The 27,101-nt window shown below is 33.2% G+C and overlaps 3 protein-coding genes across 6 annotated transcripts in view; 2 read left to right on the forward strand and 1 right to left on the reverse strand.

Annotated features, from left to right (window-relative positions):
* The window catches only part of LOC120069391 (auxin response factor 8), a 33,772-nt gene extending 28,017 nt beyond the window's left edge, over window positions 1–5,755 (forward strand). For all 3 annotated transcript variants that reach the window (XM_039021130.1, XM_039021131.1, XM_039021132.1), the window contains exons 11-13: window positions 3,689–4,734; window positions 4,811–5,001; window positions 5,341–5,755. In XM_039021130.1, the coding sequence (XP_038877058.1) occupies window positions 3,689–4,734; window positions 4,811–5,001; window positions 5,341–5,515 (1,412 nt within the window). In that variant the 3' untranslated portion in view covers window positions 5,516–5,755. The remainder of the gene's footprint in view (window positions 1–3,688; window positions 4,735–4,810; window positions 5,002–5,340) is intronic.
* Window positions 5,756–8,582: 2,827 nt separating this feature from the next.
* On the forward strand, window positions 8,583–9,620 carry LOC120069397 (psbQ-like protein 3, chloroplastic). Its single transcript, XM_039021139.1, has 2 exons — window positions 8,583–9,193; window positions 9,318–9,620. Exons 1-2 carry the CDS (start codon window positions 8,735–8,737, stop codon window positions 9,411–9,413), a joined length of 555 nt encoding a protein of 184 aa, XP_038877067.1. The 5' UTR covers window positions 8,583–8,734; the 3' UTR covers window positions 9,414–9,620.
* Window positions 9,621–16,264: 6,644 nt separating this feature from the next.
* On the reverse strand, window positions 16,265–26,300 carry LOC120069396 (protein TIC 40, chloroplastic). Of its 2 annotated transcripts, none has more exons than XM_039021138.1 (14): window positions 25,953–26,300; window positions 25,749–25,848; window positions 25,524–25,581; window positions 25,386–25,403; window positions 24,030–24,279; window positions 23,146–23,246; window positions 23,012–23,066; window positions 22,586–22,664; window positions 21,258–21,298; window positions 19,991–20,036; window positions 18,222–18,316; window positions 17,560–17,663; window positions 17,446–17,493; window positions 16,265–16,786 (listed from the first exon to the last, which is right to left on the reverse strand). In XM_039021138.1, exons 1-14 carry the CDS (start codon window positions 26,140–26,142, stop codon window positions 16,727–16,729), a joined length of 1,245 nt encoding a protein of 414 aa, XP_038877066.1. In that variant the 5' UTR covers window positions 26,143–26,300; the 3' UTR covers window positions 16,265–16,726. The 2 variants fall into 2 exon arrangements, with proteins under 2 accessions (XP_038877066.1, XP_038877065.1); XM_039021137.1 differs by having other exon boundaries at window positions 23,012–23,075.
* Window positions 26,301–27,101: the final 801 nt, after the last annotated feature.

The following is a 27,101-nucleotide window of genomic DNA, read 5'->3' on the forward strand; positions in this document are numbered from 1 at the left end:
TCCTTATATAGTAAACCACGCCCGGGAGCACCCTTCAGATAACACAGAATCTGTTCCAATGCAACAGAATGATCAATTGTAGGGCATGACATGTACTGACTCACAATACTTACTGAATAGGCTATGTCGGGTCGAGTCATTGTAAGGTAATTAAGTTTTCCCACTAACCTCCTATAACTTTCAGGATCCTTTAACAATTCTCCATCTTTTGTGAGCTGTAAGTTGGGCATCATTGAGGTACTACATGGTTTAGCCCCTAGCTTTCCTGTTTCAGTCAACAAGTCAAGTACATATTTTCTCTGTGATAATAGTATTCTTTTCTTGTTTCTTATTATCTCAATTCCTAAGAAGTATTTCAACATGTCCAAATCTTTTGTATAGAATCGACTATAAAGAAAGGTCTTTAGGGACTGGATACGTAAAGTCATCACTAGTAATCACAATATCATCCACATATACGATTAACAAGATGACACCACCCTCAGATCTCTTAAAAAAGATCGAATGATCTAACGTGCTCTTCCACATTCCAAAGCTTTCAATCACCTGACTAAATTTACCAAACCAAGCCCGTGGACTCTGCTTTAATCCATACAAAGATTTACGAAGGCGACACATCGTTCCATTCTCCCCTGAGCAACAAACCCTAGTGGTTGCTCTATATACATCTCTTCTTGAAGATCACCATGAACGAATGCATTTTGAATAATCAAGCCGATGTAAAGGCCAATGATTGATTGAAGCTAATGAAATAAACAACCTCACATATGCCATTTTTGCTACAGGAGAAAAAGTATCAGCATAGTCAACGCCATAAGTTTGTGCTTAGCCTTTCGCTACAAGGCACGCTTTTAACTGAGCAACAGAACTATCAAGATTAACTTTAACTGCAAACACCCATTTGCAACCGATAGCTTTCTTTCCTGTAGGGGGAGAAACTAAATCCCAAGTACAATTATCATCTAAGGCAGTCATCTCCTCCACCATTGCGGCACACCAACTAGGATGAGACAAAGCCTCATGAACAGTTTTAGGGATGGATACAGACTTTAAGGATGCAATGAATGAACATGTGGAAGGCAACAAATGGTTATATGAAACACAAGAAGAAATAGGATGAGCACATGTACGTTTACCTTTATAAAGAGCAGTAGGAAGATCATAACTTGTTTCTGGATCCAATGACGAAGAAGACTGTGGTATAGGGCATGGAACTGAAGGAGACAGAAGTCTCTGGTACAGGGCATGGAACTGAAGGAGGTTGTCATCAAGTATAGACCTTAACAATGGTTGAAAAGTAGAGTTAGCTACAGGTAGAGATGAATCAGGAAGAGGATCGGAAGGATAAATAACCGTGTAGACAAGGAAATCATCTTCTAATTCCTTATGCTCCCCCTAACTCTTATCGAAGAGAAAGACGGTGATGAAAAAAATGAGGAATGTTAAAAAAACGTGACATCAGGAGAGACGAAATATTTATTTAGACTAGGACAATAACACCGATACCACTTTTGAACACGGGAATCACCAAGGAAAATACATTTTAAGGACTTTAGATTCAGCTTGGTATGTTGAGACCGAACATCCCGAATAAAGCAAGTACAACCAAATATTTTGGGTGGAATGAGAAACAAATGTTGCTTGGGGCATAAAGTATGAAAAGGTATCTCACCCTTAAGAATGGAAGAGGGCATGTGATTTATTAAGAAACAAGTTGTGGAAACAGCATCAACCCAAAAGGCTTTTGGAACATGCATCTGAAACATCAAAGCTCTGGCTGTCTCAAGGAGATGACAATTCTTTCGTTCTACAACCCCAATTTGAGATGGAGTATCGACACAAGAAGATTGATGAAGAATGCCATGACATCTAAATAAGACTGGAGTATGAGAGAAATATTCCTTAGCATTATCGGTCTGTAGGATTTTAAGAGCACCACTAAACTGAGTTCCAACTTCAGCTTGGAAGTTACGAAACGTGAATGCAGAAGATTGATGAATAAGGGTCAGAGGGTGCCATCACCCTCTGCACATGTCGCTTCTACTCTTGATAACCCTTGACAAGTCAATTACGAATTGTGTAAAACCCTTAGGTTTGAGAGAGAATCAAAATACTCTATTCATTCACCAAAGATATGAATATATACAAGTGTACAAAGCATAGAAAAAGAGAGAAATATAACAAAATATTTACAGTAGTGGAAAATCCTAACAATAGAACTATAACACTCCCCCTCAAGTTGGAGCATATATGTTAATCATGTCCAACTTGTTACATAGATAATCTATACGTGTTCCATCCAATGCTTTTGTGAAGCTATCTCCTAATTGTTCTCTAGTCCCTTGTTGAATTTTCTCACGTACAAAATGGAAATCAACTTCAATATCTTTAGTCCTTTCATGAAAATGTACTGATTGACATTCTCAGTCAGTCTGATTGTGGTGTACCGGCTTACTCTAAAATTGCTTGTCAGTGAAGGGGTTTTTTTGGGGTTTAATTTATCTCATCTTTCTCAGTTTCCTCACTTGATTGTTGTTTGCTTTCGTGGTTTTTTTTTTTCTCTCTCTTGGAGGGATCTAGTACGGATGATTGCCTTTTGATGTGTGGATTGAGGTTTGAATTTGTTTGGTTCGAGTGTTTTTGTGTGAAGTTTGTTTGAGGGGTTGGAGGGAGGGGAGGGGGTTTGATTTTGGGGGATTTTGAGCTTAAACCCTCTCATGAAATACTGGTTTCACGCAATATGAAGTGCTACTTGATTATCACACCACAATTTTGTCGGTGTGGTGATTTCAAATCCCAACTCAACAAGAAGTTGATATATCCAAATCAATTCACACAGTTACAACCGAAAAAGATAACAACCAAATACAATCCACATACAACCAATATTAGTGCTGAAAAGAAATAGAAATCGTTTGATATCAACTAAACTAAGAAACATTCCACTGCCATCATTGCCCTTTCATCTGACGCCGACTGAAGCCTATCTTTCTAGCCCAATGCCGTACTCACCTCACTCTCTACATGAACATCCGGGAGAAGATTTGTATGATTTTTACCCATCAACAAGTATGGACTCTTTTAATCCTGCTCCACATCTGATGGCATTGGCTCCTTGGTTTAGAGAACTTGGGCTTTGTATTGAGGTGAGCCCTGCCTGCAAACAATCCAATCGGCTATCAACAAAGAAGTAAAAGGGGTTGAGAGAGCTTCAAACCTTGAGAGCTTTATATCATATAACAAAAAGGCTAAAGATTTGATTGGAGGAAAGCTAAAGATTCTCATTTGCTCCACTAAACTGTGATTGATGATTGTTAGATGATATATAACAACGCTGCTAAACTAAATCTACCCACCAGTGAGTCTATTTGAATATCAACTGGAGCCTATTCTTTAATATCTCCAAGCCATGTTTTTATCTACTTGCATTTATAATGATGTTTTATCTTAAAGAAGTATAATTATGTCTATTTTAGCAGAGCTTTATTTGGTGCTCATCTGTATATCTTCTATCATTTCATTTTCTATATGCCTTTGTGGGAAATTTGGTGCACTGTGTTGTCATTTAGCAGGGATTGCTTATGCTTACGGCACTGGTTAATTTAACATTACATGGATATAAAAGTTTTCACAAAGTACTCATGATTTATGACCGCCTTTTTCTTTTGTAATGTTGTGTTTCTTACAGATAACAGAGATGATGCATCTAATGGCTTAATGTGGCTTCGGGGAGGAGTCGGGGAACAGGGTCTACACTCATTGAATTTGCAATCTGTGGGATCCCTGCCCTGGTTGCAGCAGAGACTTGATTCTTCCATGTTTGGAAATGATCATAATCAACAGTATCAAGCCATGTTGGCTGCCGGAATGCCAAACATTGGAGGTGTTGATATGCTGAGACAGCAAATTATGCATCTTCAACAACCTTTCCAATATATTCAACAGGCAGGCTTCCATAACTCTCTGTTGCAGATGCAACAGCAGCAACAACAGCAGCAGCAGCAGCAGCAGCAGCAACAACAGCAATTGGTTCAACAATCCATGCCTCAGAACATTCTGCAGGCACCAAGCCAAGTTATGGCAGAAAATCTACCTCAACATATTCTCCAGCAAACTCTACAAAATCAACCTGAGGATCTGCCAAACCAGCAACAGCATACTTATCATGATACCATTCAGGTTCAAAGCAATCAATTCCATCAGGGTGGGCATTCAAATGTGCCATCACCCACATTTCCCAGAACAGACCTTATGGATTCCAACACAAATTACTCGGAATCCATTACCTCGAGAAGAAATATACTTGCTTCATCATGTGCTGAAGGGACGGGAAATTTTTCCAATATCTACAGAAGTGGGCAGTCAATCCTAACTGAGCAGTTACCTCAACAAACCCCTGTTTCTAAGAATGCTCATTCACAGGTTGATGCTCACCCGAACTCAATGTCATTTCCACCATTTTCTGGTAGAGACTCAATTTTGGAGCTGGGAAATTGTAATTCAGATTCTCCAAGTCCTACACTTTTTGGTGTAAATATTGATTCATCTGGACTTCTTCTTTCCTCTAATGTGCCCACTTACGCTTCTCCATCAATTGGTCCTGATTCATCCTCCATGCCACTGGGAGATTCTGGATTTCAGAATTCTCTGTACAGTTGTGTCCAAGACTCTTCTGAGTTGTTGCACAACTCAGGGCAAATTGATCCATCAAATCCAACTCGGACATTTGTGAAGGTGCGAACATGCAAACACACGAGGTAAATCCTGTTTTTATTAGTTGTATGCTGGCTTAGAGCTCTTCTTGTTGCAGGTTTATAAATCCGGATCTGTTGGGCGCTCACTAGACATCTCCCGGTTCAGCAGCTATCAGGAGCTGCGAGAGGAGCTGGCTCAGATGTTTGGAATCGAGGGACAGTTGGAAGACCCTCATAGATCAGGCTGGCAGCTTGTATTTGTCGACAGGGAGAATGATGTACTTCTCCTTGGAGATGACCCTTGGGAGTAAGTAACTGACATATACTTTGTTCCATGCATCCCCTTTATAGGCTTATGCTTAAAGTGAACATGGTACCGTTGTTCCTAGAATTTCAAGCTCTTCTCGTTACCTCTCTCGAATTGCTCTCTAAAGCTTTTCTATGAAAGAAAACAGAAAGTGAAGAATTTTGTGTAGGTTATGTTCTGAGTTCAATCTATTTGTTCAACCTTTTTATTTGGGCAGCAATTACCCACTTCTCTCTGACTTTGTGCATGTTAATTTACGGGCCCTCTGCTAGTTCTGCATGTTATGTTTCTGATATAGTTTGAAATAAGTTCACCACACTTATTGTGAATATGTTGCAGGGCATTTGTCAATAATGTCGGGTATATCAAGATACTTTCTCCCCAGGACTTTCAGAAACTAGGGGAACAGGCAATCGAGTCCTTCAACCCTATCGTTGGTCAGCGACTTACCAGTGGTGGCAATGAAGCTGGAAATGTTTCGGGACTACCGTCTGTTGGTTCGCTAGAATATTGAACTTGTAAGGGAGTTGTGTTGCAAGGTTCGAGAGATGTTTACTTCGGAACTCGCAATTAAACTAGATATGCAGTTGGAATGCCTTCAAATTAGATCAGTGTGTGTAAACTCTTTTGTATTCATAATTTCTTTTGCTTATAAGTACTCTAAAACAGTTATCATTTCCAAAGATTATGTGGTTAAAATACATGTACGTTGTTTACTTAGATAAGAAATATAACACGTTGAACATTTCTAGCATTCGTCGTGAGCTGCTCTGTTGATTATGGTAACTCTCTCTCTTTCTTGGCCATTTTGTTTTCTTAAACATCGCTGGATACATATCATACATCTCATTGTGTGCAGATTCTTAGGATGTGATTTGAGACATGCTAGTTGTCTATCTTTATGGCTTATCAAATTGCATCCTTAATTTCTATGCTTTAGTTTCAGTTTATTTTATTTAGGAAATCAATTCTTCATGGGAGGAATTTCTTCTCCCTATAATTGATTCCAATCTCGTTATGAATTAGGATTATTCACTTTGTTTGGAGCAAGCACCAAAGTGGCATGCATGGTCCCTAGATGAGTTAATTGATCTTTATTATTATTATTTCCTTTAATGTACTTTAAAGGTTTTGGTGTTCAGCGTTTGCATGATCTCGCATTTATCGATTCTGGGTTCTTTTTGTTTTTGTTTTTGTTTTTTGTTTTTTTTTTGTTTTTTTTTTTTAAATAAAAAGAATATTACATTGTAAATAGCTTTTGAGGCATCCATGCATGACTAGTAAGAAATTTTTCCTATAAATATACCAAGGAAAATATCAATTTATATTCTTAAAAGAGTTGTATCAACTTCAACATTGCAAATAATTGTATCACTTTAAATCTTGAATTTTTGTAAGTGTCAATTTATAAATTTCATTACATGTTTTGAAAGAACTCGTGTGAAACTTATAATTATATCATATAAATCTTAAGTTTTCTTCCATTTGGTAAAATCCACATTTCAAGAAGTCTACACATATTTGAGTATCAATGCATGGATAATTTTTTTAAAAGTAATAGGAGGGCGCAAATTGATATACTTAAGTTTAGGGTCTAAAATGAAACAATTATTAGTTTAAAATTTTAATTGATGCAACCCAAAATTTACGAGGTATAAATTGATACTTGTCCTATATATTATTATGGCTCCAAAAGAAATAAGTTAATTTTCACTCTCAAATTCAAAAGTTTCTACGCTCTCTCTCTGACTACATTGAAGTGTATATGGTAAGTATCACATTGGTGTGTAGGTTTCTCTTTGTTTTGCAACTTATATTCACCTCCTACAAATTTAGCATTGATATCACGTGAAGGTCAAACTCATTTTCCTATTCAAATTTTGACATCAATAGTTGGCATCATTTGTGGAAACAAGTGTGTTCTACTTTTGCACTAAAAATTGAAGAACAAGAGAAAATCAAGATCGGATAGAACTTGTTCATGATCTAGTAAAATACATGGGACACCCATAACAAAAACCAAATAGAAAAAGCAAACAAGAACAATCACAAGAAATAACGGTGACATGGGGCTTCAATTGGATGAAATATTTGTCACAAAGAGGGAGGGAGATAACCCTCTTATCAAAGAAAAGAACAAGAAAAGAAGAAAAATCACTCTAAACTAGTTCTCAATCATACTCAGGGAAAGCTCCTATGGTGGAAAATTTGGGTGAATCAAACCCCTATAATTCAATATTAAAGAAGCCTAATCCTTAGGCGAGAGGATGCAGGAGAGATGGATTCCCAAAATTCCAAATCAAAAGAGAGAAGCATGTACAAACGTACAATAAAAGGTACAACACGGAGATTAACTTGTAAAGACTTGAAACCTAAATTAGAATTCCAAATTGGGGGCGGGCTAATGTTATGAGTAGACTTGGATGTGACGAAATAGGTCATATGCTAGAAAAAAAACTATGAAAGGAGTCCAAAATAAAGTAGGCGCGACCTCAAATAAGTCTAGGGCCAATTATGATTGAATTGATCAAATTTAATCCTAAATTATTTAGGATTATAAAAAAAAAAAAAAAAAAAACTCATATCCCTTAAGAATGAGATGGATCTTAAGTCAATTCTCTTATAAAAAATCAGCTCTATTGTCGTTCTTCTATAAAGTTTTATCAATTTCAAATTGTATATCTGTTTTATAATGCATCGAACATTCATAAGAGAAAAGCTTTGTTAATGATATTTTTAGACAACTTATTTGATAATTGAAATTGCATCTCATAAAATTTTACTTGACAAGTTAAAAAGGTTAAAATTGAACCTCCAAGAAAAAAGTAAACTTGATAAGAGCAGTACAAGGTGTCCTTATTTCTTTTTTGCACTCTACTCTTAACTGCAAAAATTTTTAGTATGATAATATAGAAAACTTTTATAATTTTTAAACAAGTTAACATATCTATTATTTATATTATATTTACATTGTGTTGCTTTTTTTTTTTTTTTATGTATCATAGGTACCTGATTATGGAAATATCAATTCATGCCAATATTGAACTTTTAAAAACAATAAATGTTGATGAAAATATACACTTTCGACGACTAAACTTCAAAAAACATTAATTATTGTCCGTAAACTTTTAAAAAGTGTTTATTTTAATCTTTACTATTGAAATTATGTTAACTCTTCAACAGAAAAACGAAGAAGCTTGTATTTTTTTATTACTCGGCTCTAGATGTATTAAGCAAGATAAATATGAAGTAAAATGTCAACAACCAACATGCTAAAGTATCAAAATTTTGAACTAAAAAAGTCAATTACATTCTCTCTTTGTCAGCTTCAAAATTGAAACTCTAGATTTTTTAACGTAGCTAACTTATTTGATAGTCTAGTCATTAAAAAATACAAGTCATCTCGTCATTTTGTTGAAAAGTTAAAAAAAGAATTAATATATAAAGAACCAAAATAAGCAATCTTTAAAAGTTTAGAGACTAAAACAAATATTTTTTAAAATTTAGAGATTGAAATAAAATAATATTCAAAGTCTATGGATTAAAGTAAACTATTTTAAAAATTTAGGGTTGAAAATAGAATATTTTTCAAAATTCAAGGAGCAAATAAGATTTAAACCGACCACCCAAATTTTTTGAATGGGTAAAACCATCCCTTGCTTACGTGGCACATTCCTAGCATCTCACATCCATACAAAGATACAGTTAGCAAAAAGCTTCACTCTGTACTCCAATGGCGGAATTACTCCCAATCTCAGTCTCAAACCTCACTAATCGCATCCCTTTCTCTTCCTTTCGTCCCACAATCTCCTTCCAATCGTTCAACACCACACCGAATTGTTCTATTAACGCCACAAACATAAGCAGAAGGCTAGGGCTGGGATTCATAGCTTTAATGGCGTCGTCAGTAACCGCGACACCCGTGGAATTGGCGAATGCTTTGGATCTGAAATTGATCGCGCCGGAGCAGAGCTTGGACGAGGCTGAGAGCGGAATCAGAAGCCATGCGGAAGCGCTTTTGCAGGTGAGAAGCTTAATCGAATCGGAGGCTTGGAAGGAAGCTCAGAAGCGGTTGAGAAGCAGTTCGCCGCTGCTGAAGCAAGATCTGTACACTATAATCGAATACAAACCGCCTGCGGAGAGGCCTGCGCTTAGGAAACTATATTCTGTTCTCTTCAACAATGTTACGCGAGTAAGTTCGATTGTTTGAAAGCTCTTCAATGGCTTCTTGTCTTGATTTGAAGTGAAATCGCGAAGAATTTTGTGTTCTTCGATTTCATATGGATCTTCTTCTCTGATTGAAGTGTTTTTTGCAGATGGATTATGCGGCGAGAGATAAAGATGTAGAAGGAGTTTGGAAGTGCTACAATAACATTGCGATAGCCATCTCTGATATTTTGTCAAGAATTTAGAAAGATTAAGGAAGATTTTTGATTCTCAACTAAGGCCAATGAAATCGCAAATCCATTATGGTGTTCTTCTAGTTCTTAGTCAAAGCAGAGTCGGTTCTAATTTTTTGTTTTATTTGGTTCAACCGCGAGATTGGGGATTGATTGTTGGAGGAAGATGATGTCAATTACAGTTTATCGATAGTTAAATTTGGCTTGTTATACTATAAATTAAGTTCAATATTTTAAACTTTGTTTGATAGGTATAAGTTTCAATTTGATTCGCAAGGGCCTCAGGCCTACTATATCACGTGTAACAAATCCTTATTAAGTAACGACTTTTTAAGGGAACTAGAGTCAACGGGCGCAGTTAGCCCTGTCGATAGATGTGGTGTCCTTGCCAGCATTTAGTATGGTTTGGGAGTAGTTGCCCAAGAGAAAGAGGACCCACGCCCCTATTATTGTTGATTCCATTCGTGCATGAAGTCTACTAAGGCGTTCCCATCTTTTTTCCGGAACTTATCTAATAGCTCTTTCAACTATTTGACATTGTTTTCTTTTAATTTACAGATTTATTGTACAGAAAATTGTAAGCTTAGTGCTTTCGTACGCAATCCAAATTTTATTTTATGTTTTCAGATTCATTAAGTTCATTGAATATGTGTGGGGTACGCAATTTGGATTCTATTTTCGAAAACTGTTTTTGGATTTTATGATCCAAATAGTACAAATTTTGAAAAATTACGGTCCCGTTTGGTTTTTGACATTTAAGGCTATTTCATCTATATTTCTTACCATGATTTGCATATTTTTTTAAGTACAATGGTTGAATTCTTATCCAAATTTCAAAAACAAAAATAACTTTTTGAAAGCTATTATTTTTAGTTCTCAAATTTTTGCTCGGTTTTTAAATAGATAACAAATGAAGAAATTTGGAAGTAGAAAGCGTATCCATAGACTTAATTTTCAAAAACAAAAAACAAAAAAAAACAAAATAATTATCAAACGGGGTCTACATTTTTACGTCTTTAGTTTATCCGATTTTGAATTTGAAAGTTTAAAAAGTAGAATTATATTAGAAAATATAAATATAAATTACGTTATAAATTATTTGTGTTAAATTAAAATATTTATTATTATATTATATATTTTATGATATTAAAAATAAAAAATCATACAAATTTTTTTTGCATAAAACAGTTCATAAGTTAATTAGTAATAATATTTTATATTCAATCTAATATTTATTGTTAACTATAGTTAGTGTTATAGTTTATAAATATATTATCAAATATCTTTTGAAAAATTACTTGAATTTACATTTAATTTCTGAATCTTCTACCAAACACATATAAGTATGAAATATAACTATTTTTTTTTTATTAAATCAACTGTTTTCAAAATTTTGTTTTCAAATTATCTACCAAAAAGACCAAGTTCGAACACAAAATTCAAGTTGAGCAATACTTGGTTTGGGCCAATAGTTGGTCATAACATAACATAAGCATTTAGGGTGCATTCAGAGGAATCGATATAGAACAAAAAATGTGTCGAGTAGGCTATCGTTTGGGGTGGGTCATGGGTGTTAAGATGATGAGTAACAATTATTTTAACTATTCTTTTGCTACAGTAACACTATTTACAATTCAGTGGTAAAAATAATCAATTCTCCATCACTCCAATATTTTCAATAACTCCGTTGGCGACCAACTTCGACATTCACCTTTGACGATGGATACCAACCACCACCTCTGGTGGGCAACTGGAGTAAAAACTGCCTATGACGTCCAATTTGGCAACGCTACCTCTAGCAGCCAACTCTGAAGATCACCTATGACCAACTCTCTAGCATGCCAGCAACCAATTCATAGAGTTTAATAGTCTTCTTTTATAGTAATTTGACATTTTAATATAAAAATTTTAAGTGTATAGTAAGCCAAACAAACTTGTGTATAAATATAATTTTACAAACTTGTGTATAAAGAAAATTTAGTACGAAATTTAAAACAAATTATATAGATATCATCTTTTTGCATGTAGATACTCTCATTTTTCTCTCATCTGTCCAATTCTTACGCTAATTTTATCATAATAAAATATAAACCATAACTTCAAGTTAAAATATAAAATCCCACAAAACTCCAAAAATAAAGATCTTCACTTAAAACTTACCAAAACTATAAATAGCTAGCCAAATACAAAAATAACATATTTGGTTATTAACGTCATTCAACTACTCACGTGAAAATGTATAACCCCTAAGGTCCCCTTGGTACTTCCATTATTCTCTTTCTTTTTGTTATAATCTATATACCTTAAAGGGGTAATATTTTTTAATGAGATAAATAAAAGATTAAACAATTAACAAGGAGAGTAAGAGGGAAGAAAGAAAATAGAGAAGTGATAGGTCATAGATTAAATTAGGGGAAAGAAAGAAAATGGATGAGGTCATAAGGTGCTGATAAATGGTAAGAACATTTTTATTTTATTTTTTTAGTAAGGGTACTAAAGCAATTTTCGAAAGTTTATAGGTACGTATGCAACAAAGTATTAACGGTTTATGTTCATACATTAATAGTAATGATATTTTTGAAACTTTTGAAAGTTCAAAGATACTTTTGAAACATAACATTAACGGTTTCTATTTAAAACTAACGTTAAAGTATTTTCAACTATTTATTGAAAGTTTGAAGGTATTTTTGAAAATTTAGGGATATTTTTACACGAAATACAAAGTTCAAAGGTATTTTGTATAATTTAGCCTAAATTTTAATACAATTCCTTCTATCTTTTTTTTTTTTAATTTTTTAATTTTTAATTCAATTCATATAATATAATAACTTATTTTAGTTTTGTAAATTTCTCCTCGAAAAATGCATTTGATCAACCCATCATCATTTTTTTTTTCAAAATCATGTATCTAAGTTGACAGTATTTTTGTGTGTCACCATGACAGTAGCCTATACTTGGCAACTATCACTCTTAGATATGCATTTTTGTGCAACATTATAGAGTTAGAGAATTGGTTGCTTTCGTAAACCTCCAAATATAGAGTTTTCTTACTTAATCAATTATATGCATTTTTAATCTAATCGCATGTATTTTGTGTATGTTCAACAATATATTGGTAAATCCCAAAATGATCAAATGGACGGAGAATAATAATGTAACTTAAAATTCAAGACATTTTTAAGAATTTGTGGAACAAATTTTATTTCTATTTACAAAATATGATATTTAAGTTACTAGTATTTTTTTTCCAAGTACTTTTCAACGATAACATACCATATTATTTTGTTGGACTCATTTTACAATTATTTTTGGGGTTTTTTTTGGACAAATAGCCAAAACCTAATGCACTTTTTAAAAAATAGCCACCAAACTTTTTCTTTAAATAAATGTCCAAATGATTGCTTTAGAACTTTTAATAGAATTTATCGAATATCAAAAGTACCCCTAATAAAATATCTAACTAAAATACTAACAAATTTAAAATTAAAATAAAAACAAACAAACCCCTCAAATTAAGGAATGTTAAGTGATTTATTTTAGTGAATCAACGTCTGAAAAAAAACTCCTAAAAACAAGTAAAAAGATCGTTATTAACAGCAAATTAACAAACAAATATATCACCTAACATAAAATTAGGTGGATACTATACAAGTTTTAAAAATTGTGTCAAAAGAAGTATATATCTAACTTGGCTGCAAAAATACTAATATTATATATGTGAAGAATAAAACCTAATATAAGATTTTCCATCATATTTCATATACCCACTTATTTATTAATGACCAAACCCTCTATGCTTTATTAATTATCTTTTTTCATATTTATAGGATGGGTGTTTATGTTTTGTCTTATGTTCCTCATCCCTTTCATATTTATAGCATTCCACGCTTAAAAATGCTTCATTAGTCTTTTAGTAAAACAAAGGAAAATAATTGTTAAAAATATTTACAATTAATAGCAAATATCACAAAATATTTATAACTAATAGCAAAATGTCACCAGCGATAGATAAGGATAAACTACTACCTATTTCTATCTCTAGTCTATTGTAGTCAATGACAAATAGATTGTGATATTTTACTGTAAATATTTTGGTTCATTTTCTCTATATTTGAAAATTTCCCTAAAACAAAATACCCATACAATTTAAATCTTATATCTTCTAATAACTAAAAAAAATACCTTTTAACAACTAAAAATATAATTAAAGGGAGTCATATTGTACTACGAAATTACTTTGAATTGAAAATATAGGATCGAAAATCTTCCTAAAATCTACATTGATAACCAAAATAAATTATAAAGATTTGCATATACAGTGGTTTCAAATGAATAAACCTTAACCTGCATAATCGAAAACAAGACTCAAATCAACTTAAAATCAAATCAATAGTAGCATAAAATACGGGCAAAAACTAACATATCTCCCCACACATACCTTCCATATTCCAAGGAGAAATCATACACCCTTCCATCTTCAACCTTTCATACTCATCTCCAATCTTCTAATATACCTCATTCAATCCTTTGAAACACCTCCATATCGCAAACCTTTTAGAATTCATATTTGAAATTCAGAATGGAATCTGATTTCTTGAATTTCATTTAATCTCTCTCGAATGAGTATTAACAAAAGGAATTACAAGTACTTATTGACTTTTACATAGATGGGCAGAGCTTGAATACAATTGGGCTTTAATGTAAATGGGCTTCAGATCTTTACTGTGCTATCTTAACACTCATCACCAACATTATCAACCACGATACATATATCAAAACTAATAGAAGATGAGTCCAATCGCAGATTTTAATAGTAAATTTTATGCATCATACCGAATTGTTTGATTTGTTCTAAATTGAAATGTTTCGATTCCTTGATTAAGAAAACCATTTTGCCTTATTGCCTGAGAAGAAGCTCGAAGAAAATATTTGAAAGTTCAGTTGAATAGTTGATAACTTAAGACTGGGAGAAGAAGAAGATCCGTTCTCGTTGTTTTTTTCCTTTCAATTGAGAAGAAAATGAGTTTTGGACAAAGAAGGAAGATGAAGAATCTGATTCTTGAAATCGAAAAGAAATTAGAAGAAAGATAAATTGTAGATTTGCAAAGATTGTGAGAAGATATAACTACTTGATGAAAGTCTTGTGGGGTAGAATTGAAAATGCACAGATGGATCCTACACATAACATTGGCCATAAATCATAAAATTAAAAAAACTGGTCGCATTTTTAATTGAATATCTCGTTTGGCCATTCTGCACAATTTTTCTATTTTTATTTTTTGGGATGTGATTTTTATACTTTGCAACAATCACTATGTATGTGTTTTTTGTGCAACACTATATATAGAGTTAAAGAACGAACAAAAAAAAAAAAAGCTTTCTTAATGAGTGATATGAATTAGTAATCACTATTTTTTTTTGGATGTTCACCAAAATATTGGTACATCCCAAAATGACCACATGGATGAATAATAATGTAACTTGAAATCCAACACATTTTTTTTTTATAAATTGGTGGAATAAATACTTTTATTTATATTTACAAAATATGATATTTAAGGTAACATTACTTGTATAATTAAAAAAATAGTAGAAAAAAAACCTAAACATGGACTAAAATAAGTGGTACCCCAAATATAAACCATTATAACCAAGATTAAAATAGTCTATACCCCAAATATAAATTATTATAACCCCATAGACTATAATAACTAACTAATGGCCCCCCAAATAGCACAAAAAATTATGTGAAATAAAATAATTAGGTGCATCCTGAACTAAACTTTTCTTTATGCATCATATCCAATTGTCCTAACTACAGTTTATCACAAAGATGAGTACAACTTAAAATATACCAAAGTATTCTTCTTATGCAAAATTCATAAAATAAAATAATATACCATCTAACAATGTATCAAATTATGAATGAAAGAGATATGTACTATCGTACTACACAAGTATTCAAAAAAAAAAAAAAAAAAAAGTTTCACTAACGAAATTTGATTAAATTACAAACTTACTCTTTGAAGTTCTTATTTATTTAGATTACATTTTGAATTGCATTTGAAAAAAATCTTAACCATTTTTACGCTAATTTCACTTAAAAGTAGTATCTTATTAGCTTTTAGATTCACCTAAAAATTAGGTAAAATTTATAATTAATATTTAGTTCTCAAATTCATACTTTAAAAAGAAGATTTTTTCATGAGTTAAATGCATCAATTTATTAAAAAAAATATACCATATTGATTTTTTTTTTAAAAAAATAAGTCTATTTTTCTTAATATTTAATAATTAATCTATAACAAACAAAATTATTATACTAAACAATCATTTAAAATTAAAAAAATAATAATAATTAATATATCTAAAATTAAATATTTTTGTATTTATTTACCAAACACTCTAACCTATTTTTTCAAGTTTAAGTTAAAATTTACCAAACCATATTTTACTTCTTTTTACAATAGATTTTTCTAAAAACATAGCGGTCAACAATCATTTTAGAAGCTCCAACAATCCCAAACAAAATCTTAGTCCTCGAACTTTTAATATTCCAACCACTTACAAAATTTTAAGGGATTGCCATTCCGAGGGTAGTTTTGAAGCACTTATATGAAAAGTCAATATTGCAAAATAAAGCATAAAACTTGGGGTTTTTTTTTAAATTTTTTTTATATAATTTAACCATAAATAAATAGACTGATAAACTCCTTGGTTAGGTAAAGGGCTCCAGCCTAACTGCACTTTCTCCATTGTAGCTCATATTTGCCGGTTGATGTTCTAACATCAACCAGGAAGAATGTTTTAGATGCAAAAATAACAATGGGAAATCAAACATACATGATATATCTCACACCTAATTTCCAAATAAAGGGTGGTGAATATTTTCACTCAGCAATACCTTCAATAATGTCATTCAATTAAGGCAAATAGGAACATGCCAAAATTACTTATAAATTACATCGACTGCCTTAATATATCAAGGAACATAAAAGACTCTTACAATCTAACCACTATGTGAAAAGGAGGTTCCTATGAAGTTGATTAAATGCAAGGCCACTAATAAATACATGATCTCCAGAGAAAGTAATACACAGGAAACTTAGTTTAAAAGGGGAAAAAGAATTAGCAACCCAAAAATTCCAATATATTTCATGTAATTGAAGCAGGTGAGACCGTACTCAGCTAACTTCATTTCGAGAACTAGAAGGCAGATGGCTTTCCCAACTTATTTTGCAATGGGAAAGGAAGCATGCTCAATCTTCCATATTCGATTCACATTTTGTCATCATACTATTCAGTAACTAAAACAGCTACAACTATCATGGTGCCCCGGAGACTCCGGGGAATAGTTCCGATATCTTATTGAAAACGTCCATAACCTAAAGGGGATAATAAAGAAAAAAAAAAGTAAATAAAGGAAATGACAGAGAGAGAATGATATCATACTGGCCAAAAGGATGAGAAATATGAGTTCACAAATATTACGTCCAGCATTAAACAAAGACAAATAAAACAATCTTCCGCACATATGAAAGAACAGAATTAAAAGGTTTTTCTTTTCTTTTAAGAGTTCAACATGAGATGGTAGAAATTCGGATTTCTGAACTCAAACATATGCCTTAAGCAGTTAAGCTATGTTCAAGTTTGGCAACGTGTTTATTTTCTTTAACTGTTGAAACTTTTGTCAGCAAAAATTGAATAAGAAGGCATATGCATGTATGAAACGTGAAGCTATAAACGATGCTAACATGGACCTAAACAATAAATCTACAGACCATATACCACAACATAAATTCATGTTCTAAGAGGACCCTACAGTTTTATTGTTAAATAGAAGCAATATGAATGAAACTAGAAAGGCATAAGTGAAGCTGAGAATGAACAATTTAACTACATAAAATATATACTAACAATCTGCAAAAAAGAAGCCTTCCACCAGAATCAGTAAAGTGAAAATTCTGAATTTATGTTAACAACGTTTGAGTTATACATAAACTGAGTGATAGATTTTACAAATACATATATTGATTTAACGTACCTCTTTGTCATTTTGATACTTTGTTATACTCAGTGGATTTTGTGAACACTGCAAAAAGTAAAATCAAAACGTTAGATTCGAACTAAAAATTTATAAACCTTAAGTAGAACATACATCCATGATCGCTGCTTGAACTCTTGGATTTTGAAATGCCATCGCAATTTCGGGATTGGCCATAATTTTTGAAATAACTTCTTCGGGTGTAAGCCCAATTTGATCTGTCAAGGTCCAGAAATAAATAGTAAGCCCAAATTACTTTTAATATTTATATAAATGAATAATTATTGAGAAAACATCACAGAAAACATGTAAAAAGAAAATAGTTTTTATTTCTAAATACATAAAAATTGTTTTAAAATCTCATTTCTAAACAGGCACCAAGTAACTCACGAAAACATATTGATATACTAAATGAAATTATTAATTCTGAGAAATCATGAATCGTAATTTTGATTTTGAAACTCAATTTCAAAAAATATATTAAATCAATTTCAGCAAGAAGAGAAACTGACATCAGCATCAGAAAACCAAAATGAATAAAAGTTGACACTTCCAAGCTCATCGACTATTTTGACAAAAAAAATGTTGGTCATATTTTTTAAGAGTGGGAAAATATGTGATTGCAACAATAACAGAAAATCACAAATATCATCATTTCAGCTATATATGAATATATGTCATAGCAAATCTCAACCAGAGAATAGTAATCAAGCCATTTAACACCCTCGAAACAACCATTGACAAAATATACAAAATCAAAAGAGATCAAGACTGACCAAATTGCTGCTTAACTTCAGGGCTGCTAAGATCAAAGTTTTTCAAAGAATCCATCAGGCGATCATCCCATTGAGGGCTTCCACTCATATTGTTACTGAGTAATGATTAAAGCAAGAAAAAAAATCATTTTAGAAGATGGCGTTATGTCACATATTTCAAACATATTAAGAACTTCTAGCCCGATGGACCAAGATTATGAAAATGAGAAGGCATTGAGACAAGAAATAGAAGAAGCAGTGTGATTACTGTTTAGCATCCATGGCAATTATGAAATGAAAAATTAAATTATATGTTACGAAATGATATAACATTGGGCACAAATAACTATTTAAATATGTCCACATTCATAGACACAAACTCCAATCTTTCCAGCCTACCAAATATATCTGAAGGAGACTCCTTTTCTGCAATGACGGTTTCATTGAGAAAAAGGAAAAGAAATACGAAGGGATTAAATAAAAAACAAAACAAACTAACTAACTAAACCCAACACGGAAAGGGAACAAGAACTAACTATAAAAAAGGACCCCAATCCAAGAAAATCAAACCAAGATCATAGTTGCAAAAAGGTATTGTTGACCGGTGCCCACATGAAAGCATTAAAACTCGTCATTTCCCACACCTCAGCCACAGCCTCTTCACCTCTTTAAAAATCCTATTGTTTCTCTCGATCTATATGCCCACAGAATTGCAAAGAATCCAGCATGCCATAACACTTTGCCCATCTCCCAAAAAGGTGACCTTCTCAGTCTCTATCCCAAGCCCAACGTAAACCAAATCAGCTCATCCATAAGCATAACTGGCAAGCCCACAACCAGTAGTGATGGAGATCCTCTGCCACCTAACACATAACGCTTACAAAGGATGCACCATTGCAGGAGCAACACAAAGAAAGAGTGTCTTTGAACAGAGTCTATAGTATTGACTCTCCCCCGTAAACCCTACCACGAAAAATTAACCTTCTCGAGGGAGGAGAAAATAGAGGTGGCTTGGGGACATCACACGAGGAACAATGAACGGCAAGAAAAGGCCATATAATAGTAAACCTAGAGTCCCTTCTCTGTCAATGCACGAGTTGATCACTAAGAAGAAAAGAAGGCCTGTCACCTCATAGACCTCTCTATCAGAAAGAGGTTGACTGAAGCCCAAAGAAAGCAAAAATGGATCTTTTCTTTTTCCCTAAAAACAAAGAGGTTACTGAGGAAGATAAAATGGAAACTGCAAAATGCAACTTCTTAGTTCTTACTTGAAAGATAATAAAAACGTGGGAACTCACAGAGGAATTTATCACCTGCACAACAATCTTTCCTAAAAAAAACATTCGAGCAGTATGATATTAGATAAAAAAAGCATCTCTGTTCTATAAAGCATGTTAATCTCACTCGTAGAATTTTGGTTTTGTGGAAAACGGGATCTTAGCTGCTTGCATCATGGATTTAAAACACGAATCAGGCTCAATAGGAAAAACATTGGATTCCGACATTACCAAACATGTACCACAATTCAATATCTAACAAAAATGTTCAATAAAATCAGATATAAGACTCGTGTAGTTTCAAAAGCATGAAAACCACAGCGTCACAACTATAAGAATTTAAGATCAAACATGAAAAAGCAAAGAAAGCAAAAGCATGAAACATAAAGGAACGATCGGTAATTTTCTATGACACGAGTATTCAAACTGACATGATATATAAGAAGCCTTTGAACAGAATTAAATAATTATTTCTTTAAAACAGGAAAAAAGCAATAAATAAACTGAACTTACAGCATTTCTTCTAATTGTTGACGATATAATGGATTTTGCATCATCCCTATTCAATATAACTTTAATCAATAAGTTATGCCTTGTTGAAGATTAGAAAATAGAAACTGATCAAGTAAAATTTCAAACTATGTTTGCCAATCTCCCAAGTACGCCCCCCCCAAAAAAAAAAAAAAAAGAAAATCACAGACAACAAAAATTTATTCTAGATTGTGAAGTTCACAATAAATGTACAGAAACTCCAAAATAATAGTAACATTCGTCATCTGAATATAAATAGTAATAGGAGTAACAAAAAAAATGTGGTAAAATAATTGCCAAATGATATATCTTTCACATTTATATATCTAAGAGGCTGCTAAAGAATAGTAGCACAATATGCGACACTACAATAATCATACTTCCAAGTTGTAGTTGAATAGTTATAATCCTGTAATTTCTAAGCTACAATTTTTTTTGGGAAATTTTTAATATATGCCCTTAAATTTTGAGAGTTGTATTAATTTAAACCCTGAACTTTTATAATTGTATCAATTAACTCTCCTTCAAACTTAGTTCGAAAAATATAGTGCAAAATATATAATTGTTTCAACTAGACTTCTAAATTGTTATAACTTATAAGTGAATCAATTTAGACCCTTCATTAATATTACATTTGAAAATCGTCGATGCATTCGATTCTTACACGTGTGTAAACTTCTTCAAATGTCGAATTAATTGAGTCTAAAATGATTCGCTTATGAAAGTTTATGGATTAAATTGATAAATTTATGAGTCCTACACAATGTTTATCCAAACATAACATAATGAAGGGAGTAAATTGATACACTTGCGAAAGTTAAAGGTTTAAATTGATACAATCATACAATTATTAGTTCAGGGTTTAAATTGATATGACCTCCAAAGTTTTAGAGCGTCAATTGATATTTTAACAAATTTATATATTAGACGATTAAAATAGAATTGAAAAATTAGCTTGCATCTTGTTAGAATCACTTATTAAAGTTAATATCTACCTTGCATTCACAGTACCCACTTAATTCACACATTCATTTTCTTTTCTTTTCCCTTTTCTTATTTTCTTTCTTTTCTATGTTGGTTCAATAATTTTCTTCTTATTTACTTCCAGCATACCGTCCCCCTCCCAGGGTTTCTGCTATTATCTTCAGCAGGAACACCCCTGGGCCTTCACCTTATCGATGTACATCCTTCTTTCTCATTGCTTATAGAAGGCATATTGCTAGAAGACTGCTTTAATCAATAGACTCACACTTGAATGTTTCTGGATTTCTCATCTCCTCGGGCAAATGGCTGTAAGATGAAAAATATGTCTTCCTTTCAGAGATCAACACAATTTCAAGTACTCAGGAATCAAATTTATCCGTAAGATGCTTCAGGAAATGGTCATACAAATTACATGCAAATGCAAAAAGGCAAGCATAAAAGAACCTACAAAGCAGAAAAGATATTCACCTAGAAAAGAAGAGAGCATTAAATATCCAGGGCATGGTGGAAAACAGAATAAGCATTGGTGCATAGTGGAGAGTCTTATGACCAAAACTTCAATTCGATGAAAAGAAACAGTTGGTGCAACTTGCAAGGATATCATTATATCTGATTCTGATCCTTTGTTACGGAATGTAAATATGTAAATTGTACAATGTACATCATTCTTTCAGATTAACTAATTGTTCTCTTTATCAACAGGCAGGAAGTGGCAGTTGTTAGGTCCTCATTGAATTAGAGAAAATGAGAGAGTAATATTGTAGACCTTGCTGAAAACTTTATCCCAAAAACAGCTAAAGCAACATTCATTTGAATTTCCCTGATGTCTCCTACTAGTCTACTACTGAGTACTGACTCTACCAAGGTTAGCCAGCCCTAAGAGACATTAAAAAGGAGAAACCAAAAAACTTATCCTTGAGTTTGTTGATAAGAACGCCCCAAGGCGATGATTTCACTGGTTAATCTCCAAAAATCAAGAAATCATCTGAGTTTGAAATGAACGAGGTTGTTGACTACACCACCAATGTCAAAAAAAAGACAGAAGGGACGGAAGAGCATTTATTTTTAAAAGGTGGTAGAATTACACTCATTTCCTCTCTAATATTTCTACCAATACAAAATTTCAATAAATATCATCAAGACTACTGAAAAAAGTATGAGGTTTCCTTGAAGAGACAAGGGATTATGAAGGTAGTCATCTAGTCGGGTGGAATATTAATTCCTATCATAAAAAATTAGCTGGGCTTAGCTCAGGCAGTATCAAGTATAAAAATCAAGCTTAAATCTCCAAGAGATTGTGAAGAACTCTGATCCTCTACTCTGTGGAACTCTATTATATAGTAGTATAGTTTGGGGCAAGTGAACCTGGCAGATGACAGGACCTAAAGTCACTATCCTTCGATATTTACTACCTAATTGGCTTGATGTACTGTAAATTATTTGCATTTAAATATGTGAAGCAATGCCTATTTCCATTTCCACATATTTCTGTTTACTTTATTTTGAATACAGTGATGCGTTTCTACTGATATAAACATACATAAACATGGGGAAACCAAATCATGAAGTAGATAAACAGTAAAAGCTACATACGGATATATCATCTTCTGCACTGTCGGATCTTCCATCATTTTCTCCACAGCTTCCACTGATAAGACTGAGCCAGGTTTTCCTAATAGATGAGAATAACATAGATTTTATTAAAACTAAACCAATAACTAAACTGCTGTAATACATTCGATCATAAATGTCTTGAAGCACAAAAAGAAGAAAGTCACAGAAATAACGAAAGAAAATTTATGAGACAAAAATATCAAATAACGAGGTCAAATTTTATAAGAGTGTGAATGTGTAGATAAAATTTCTCTTATTTTTCAAGACTGGGTTTTGAGTTGCCATGCTATTTAAGTAGGTCTCGTCCAGAGATACTTTCTATTTAAGTAGGTCTTGCACAGAGAAAATGAGAATAAAGTAATAGCATTAACAAAGAAGTATGATCATCTATTGTTCTCAACTTACGGCTGAATTGCGATCCCTCTGAACCATTAAATGCCTGCTTAGAAGCAGCTCCATTCTGTGGAAGCTTCATAAATAAATCAGAGTAAATCAACATATCAACAACAGCCACCACACAGCTAAAAAAGCAAACTTACTTCCTCGGTAGGCTGAGCACTCTTTGAAACATCTGCGTCTGTGGCATCTTCCTTGAATGGACTGTTTTGGTCAGTTTCTTCAGGAGAAACGTCTACAAAAGCTGTGAGAAAATTCATGAATTAGTCTCCTGCCTTGGAAGTCTTCCTACCTTGGAAGTCAAGAAGTTAAGATATTTTTTGAGAAGAGAAACAAATTTTATTGATGAATAAAATGAGGTCAAGAATTGAAGATATTATAAATCCGTTTAGTTTTGAGACCAAAATGTCATAAATTGAGATTAAGATCTTATAAAGTTAGTTGAGAAGCAACAAATGCTGAAGGTTGTGGAAGATACTGTTCACACACCAATACCAAGATACAATAAAACCTACGAGAGTGTCTGGGCCCCCAACTTCACGTGGGTGGAGCAGGTTATTATAACCCACTCCATGTTTGGGGCTCTAATTAATTATAATAGTGGTGTTTCCAAGTATTATAACTTACAATTAACTACAGTATTACTATTTCAAATCCCTCTTTGTTAGAGTGTTTATTATTTCCTACCCAGACTAAAATAGTCTGCAACCCAAACACGGACTATTATAATCCAAACCAAAAATAGTCTGCACCCCAAACACAGACTATTTACCAGCAAACTACTATAACCCACAAATTATAATAATCATTGACTATAATAACCAACTCAGAGTCTCAAACACCCTTTAAAAGATTATTCAGTCATGCTCATCAAATGGGAAAAAATGTAAACCTTGACATTTGTATTCCAAACATTCAAGCCTTCAGCCAGAGGGTTATCACTTGGGAGCACAAAAATCAAAACACAGACAATAAATCAAGAACCACCAGCATATTGAAATGATATAATAGGAGGATCCTTAGTTACCAAACTTCTTAGCTTCCGTGTTCTCTGTTCCACTTTTGACATTAATAACCGGTTCTTCTTCAACTTTTGTTACAGTTACATCAATTGATGCAGCAGGTTCAGAGACAGATGGAGAAACTGTTGTGCCAGTTGCAAATGTCGGTGGCATTGGAAAAGGTGATCCAGATGATAGCGTAGGATTACTCATTGGGCTGTTTTGAGAATTCATTTGAGACATCATCGTCTTGAAAGCTTGTTGCATTGCATATTTCTGGAATGTAATAACAAATTTACAATAAAATATATAGGAACAGAGAAGCAAATAGACAGGTCAAGGTTAGTGCTGATCCAAGTTGTAACTTATATGCAAGAAGAAAATGGTACAACAATCTTATAGAAACCAAAGATCCACAGAAATGTAGAAGGACAAAGGGAAGAAAAAGTACTGGAAAGGAATCTGCTCCGCAGGGAGTAAATAGAAACATTATTATGTACTAAAACACAAATCTTTTTATGAGAGAACTTTTTATAGTCCCCCAATAATTGATGTTTACAAAAGAACATGTGACAAGGGTGGGGATCAATTTATTAGTGATAGAACTTAGTCAATAGGCAAGAATATGAGGATTGAGGAAACAACCTACTAATGAAGGAAGGAAGCATCAAAAGTAAACTAGCATTAGTAGAGGTGTTAGGTATGAATGTACTATAATGCAAAAAAATAGTAGAAACACAGTTGTGGGAAAGAACGAGACTACCAAATCTCCCTCAACTGTAAATTGGTTCTCTTAAACCCAAGTAAGTTTACCACTTATAAAACACAGAATTATAAAAACATAAATGCAAAACATCAGAATGATGATACCAAAATCCAAAATCCTAGCATATGGTTTTCCTACGTTTATTTATTAATAATCTTTAAAGTTGAGAGTTCCACAGGATTTCAATAAGGTTTTTGTGGCTATTTCAATCAGAAATGCAACGTGATAGGTAAAAAGAAAACAGAGGAACCCTGTAGATGTGAAATGCAGTTTTCATGCAAAAATGAATTGAAAATAAAGTAAAATCAACGTTATAGGTAATATTAAAAATAACGAGAAGAGCAGCAAAGAAGGGATATTCACCACCCTTCTCCAACAACAAAAGTAAAGAAAGTTTTTGTATATGGATGATACAATTTTTCAAAGGTTAACAACTGCACAGACAATAAACTGGAATCGTGTTGAACTCCACGTAGAGAGTAACATTTCAGAAGAACATGGGTGCAACTGCAAGCTACGAGAGAGCTATGGAAGACAAACTCTTGAAGGAACCGAATGACAGCGGACATTTTATAAGGCACAATCATAATCCCATACCTTGTAGAAGAAAACTCACCTTTAAGTAAGAAGCCACCTGCAATTTTTCAAAAAATTGTCAAAAGAACATTCAGCCTAAGACCTTGTTGATAAATTTAATGACATCCACATTAGGAAAAATATATAGTTCAGACAAACAGGTTTGGTTCACACTCACCCATGTAAATAATGCTGAAAGCCCAACACCAACACCAACCCAAAAGAGAGGCGACCCTCTAAAAAATGTTGCAACCAGAACAAAGCTGTCAGTTGCATCTAAGATACTGAACTTAGTCCATGTCATATCTATTTAATCAAACCCATTTCTTAAAAGGGAAAAAAAAACGTAGAACTAAATTCCAAAAACCTACTAAAAACAAAAGATAAGGAAGCGAAAATTTACACATATGAGGAGGGAGGAGGAATAGATACAGATGGAACACCAACAGAAGACGAATCATTACTGGTAGTCGAAGAAGAAACCGATGCAAAACGTTCAGCCACTGCTTTCCACGGTAGCGAAGAAAACAGAGAACAATCAAATAAGAGGACTGAAGATTACAAGCGACGTTCAAACATCAATTTCAATAGGGAATTCGAAAATTACCGAGAATACGGTGGTTGGGTCGACGATTAATAGCAGAAGCAAAAATTCTGGGAGGAATCCTGGAGGTTGCAAAGCGCCTGGTTCCACATAATTGGTGGGTTCTGGTGGGAGTGGAGATAGAAGAAGTAGAAGAATATGTGAGGAAAAGAATTTTGGGAGGAGAAGTTAGGGCTAAATTGAGCCTGTCCATTGATTTGGTTTTGAGTTTGGTGAGATGATAAACAGAGAAGGATTGAAGGAAGAAGAAGAAGAAGAAGAAGAAGAAGATAGGCTTGGAGGCCTTGGAAAGAAATGTTTAGTTGAGAGAGTGAAGACCGAGCAAATTTCAGGGCAGAGTTCACTGCTGGGATTCATTTGATTCAGTGGTCCGGATCATCTGCTTGCGGGTGTATGTTTAATCTACATGTGCTTTTATGTTTTATGAATTATCCAATTTCGATTTTTTTAAATAATATTATTTTAATAACTATTGACAAAACTAGGGTGGGCTGAAAATTTTGACAAAAATAGTGTAGGAAAATTGTGGACCCGATACACGATTACTGATTAAGGACCTAAATTGTGGACGGAGTTCACGACTTCCTCACCATTCACGTGAATCTGGCACTCTGGCACACACAGACTACCACAAGAGTCGCATCCAACATCAACCATTAACATAAACATAAGATTGGACTAGAATGGTGCAACCACACATACTTGCTAGTCCCTAGCATAAACATAACGTAAGATTGGGTCTAGAGGGGCGCAACCATACATGCCCCGCTAGCCCTGAAAGTATAATCTATACCTAATTAAAACTTGATCTTAACATAATCATGAACAAACATAATGCATGAGGTCCCTTGTAGAGAAATGTGTTTTAAACATGTAATGCAACATAACAATAATAACATAATAATACAACATAACAAAGGTACACTACCATAAAATGCTTAAAAAGAGGGTGAGATAAACTACTTACCTCGACTACGATCTTAATTATTCCTTATGGTTTGATCCTATAGATTTCATAAAGAACACTTATGACTAAATCTAGTTTTAAGACTATTGGATTAAGGAATTTGATGAACATAACTTATTTATTTATAAAATTATGATTATTAAATCTTGAGAGTATTAGTATAATTACGTTGAATTATTTAATGA

The sequence above is a fragment of the Benincasa hispida genome, unplaced genomic scaffold, assembly GCF_009727055.1.
Source record: "Benincasa hispida cultivar B227 unplaced genomic scaffold, ASM972705v1 Contig384, whole genome shotgun sequence".
In the NCBI taxonomy this organism is placed as follows: domain Eukaryota; kingdom Viridiplantae; phylum Streptophyta; class Magnoliopsida; order Cucurbitales; family Cucurbitaceae; genus Benincasa; species Benincasa hispida.

Excerpts from the sequence above, each read along its gene's own strand:
- LOC120069397 (XM_039021139.1), top strand. The coding sequence starts at position 8,735 with ATGGCGGAATTACTCCCAATCTCAGTCTCAAACCTCACTAATCGCATC. Across the intron at positions 9,194-9,317 it reads TCTTCAACAATGTTACGCGA|ATGGATTATGCGGCGAGAGA; the intron begins GTAAGTTCGATT and ends TGTTTTTTGCAG.
- LOC120069396 (XM_039021137.1), bottom strand. The coding sequence starts at position 26,142 with ATGGACAGGCTCAATTTAGCCCTAACTTCTCCTCCCAAAATTCTTTTC. Across the intron at positions 18,317-19,990 it reads CAACAATTAGAAGAAATGCT|TAACAATATGAGTGGAAGCC; the intron begins GTAAGTTCAGTT and ends ATCATTACTCAG. Across the intron at positions 16,787-17,445 it reads AGTATCAAAATGACAAAGAG|GTTATGGACGTTTTCAATAA; the intron begins GTACGTTAAATC and ends TATCCCCTTTAG.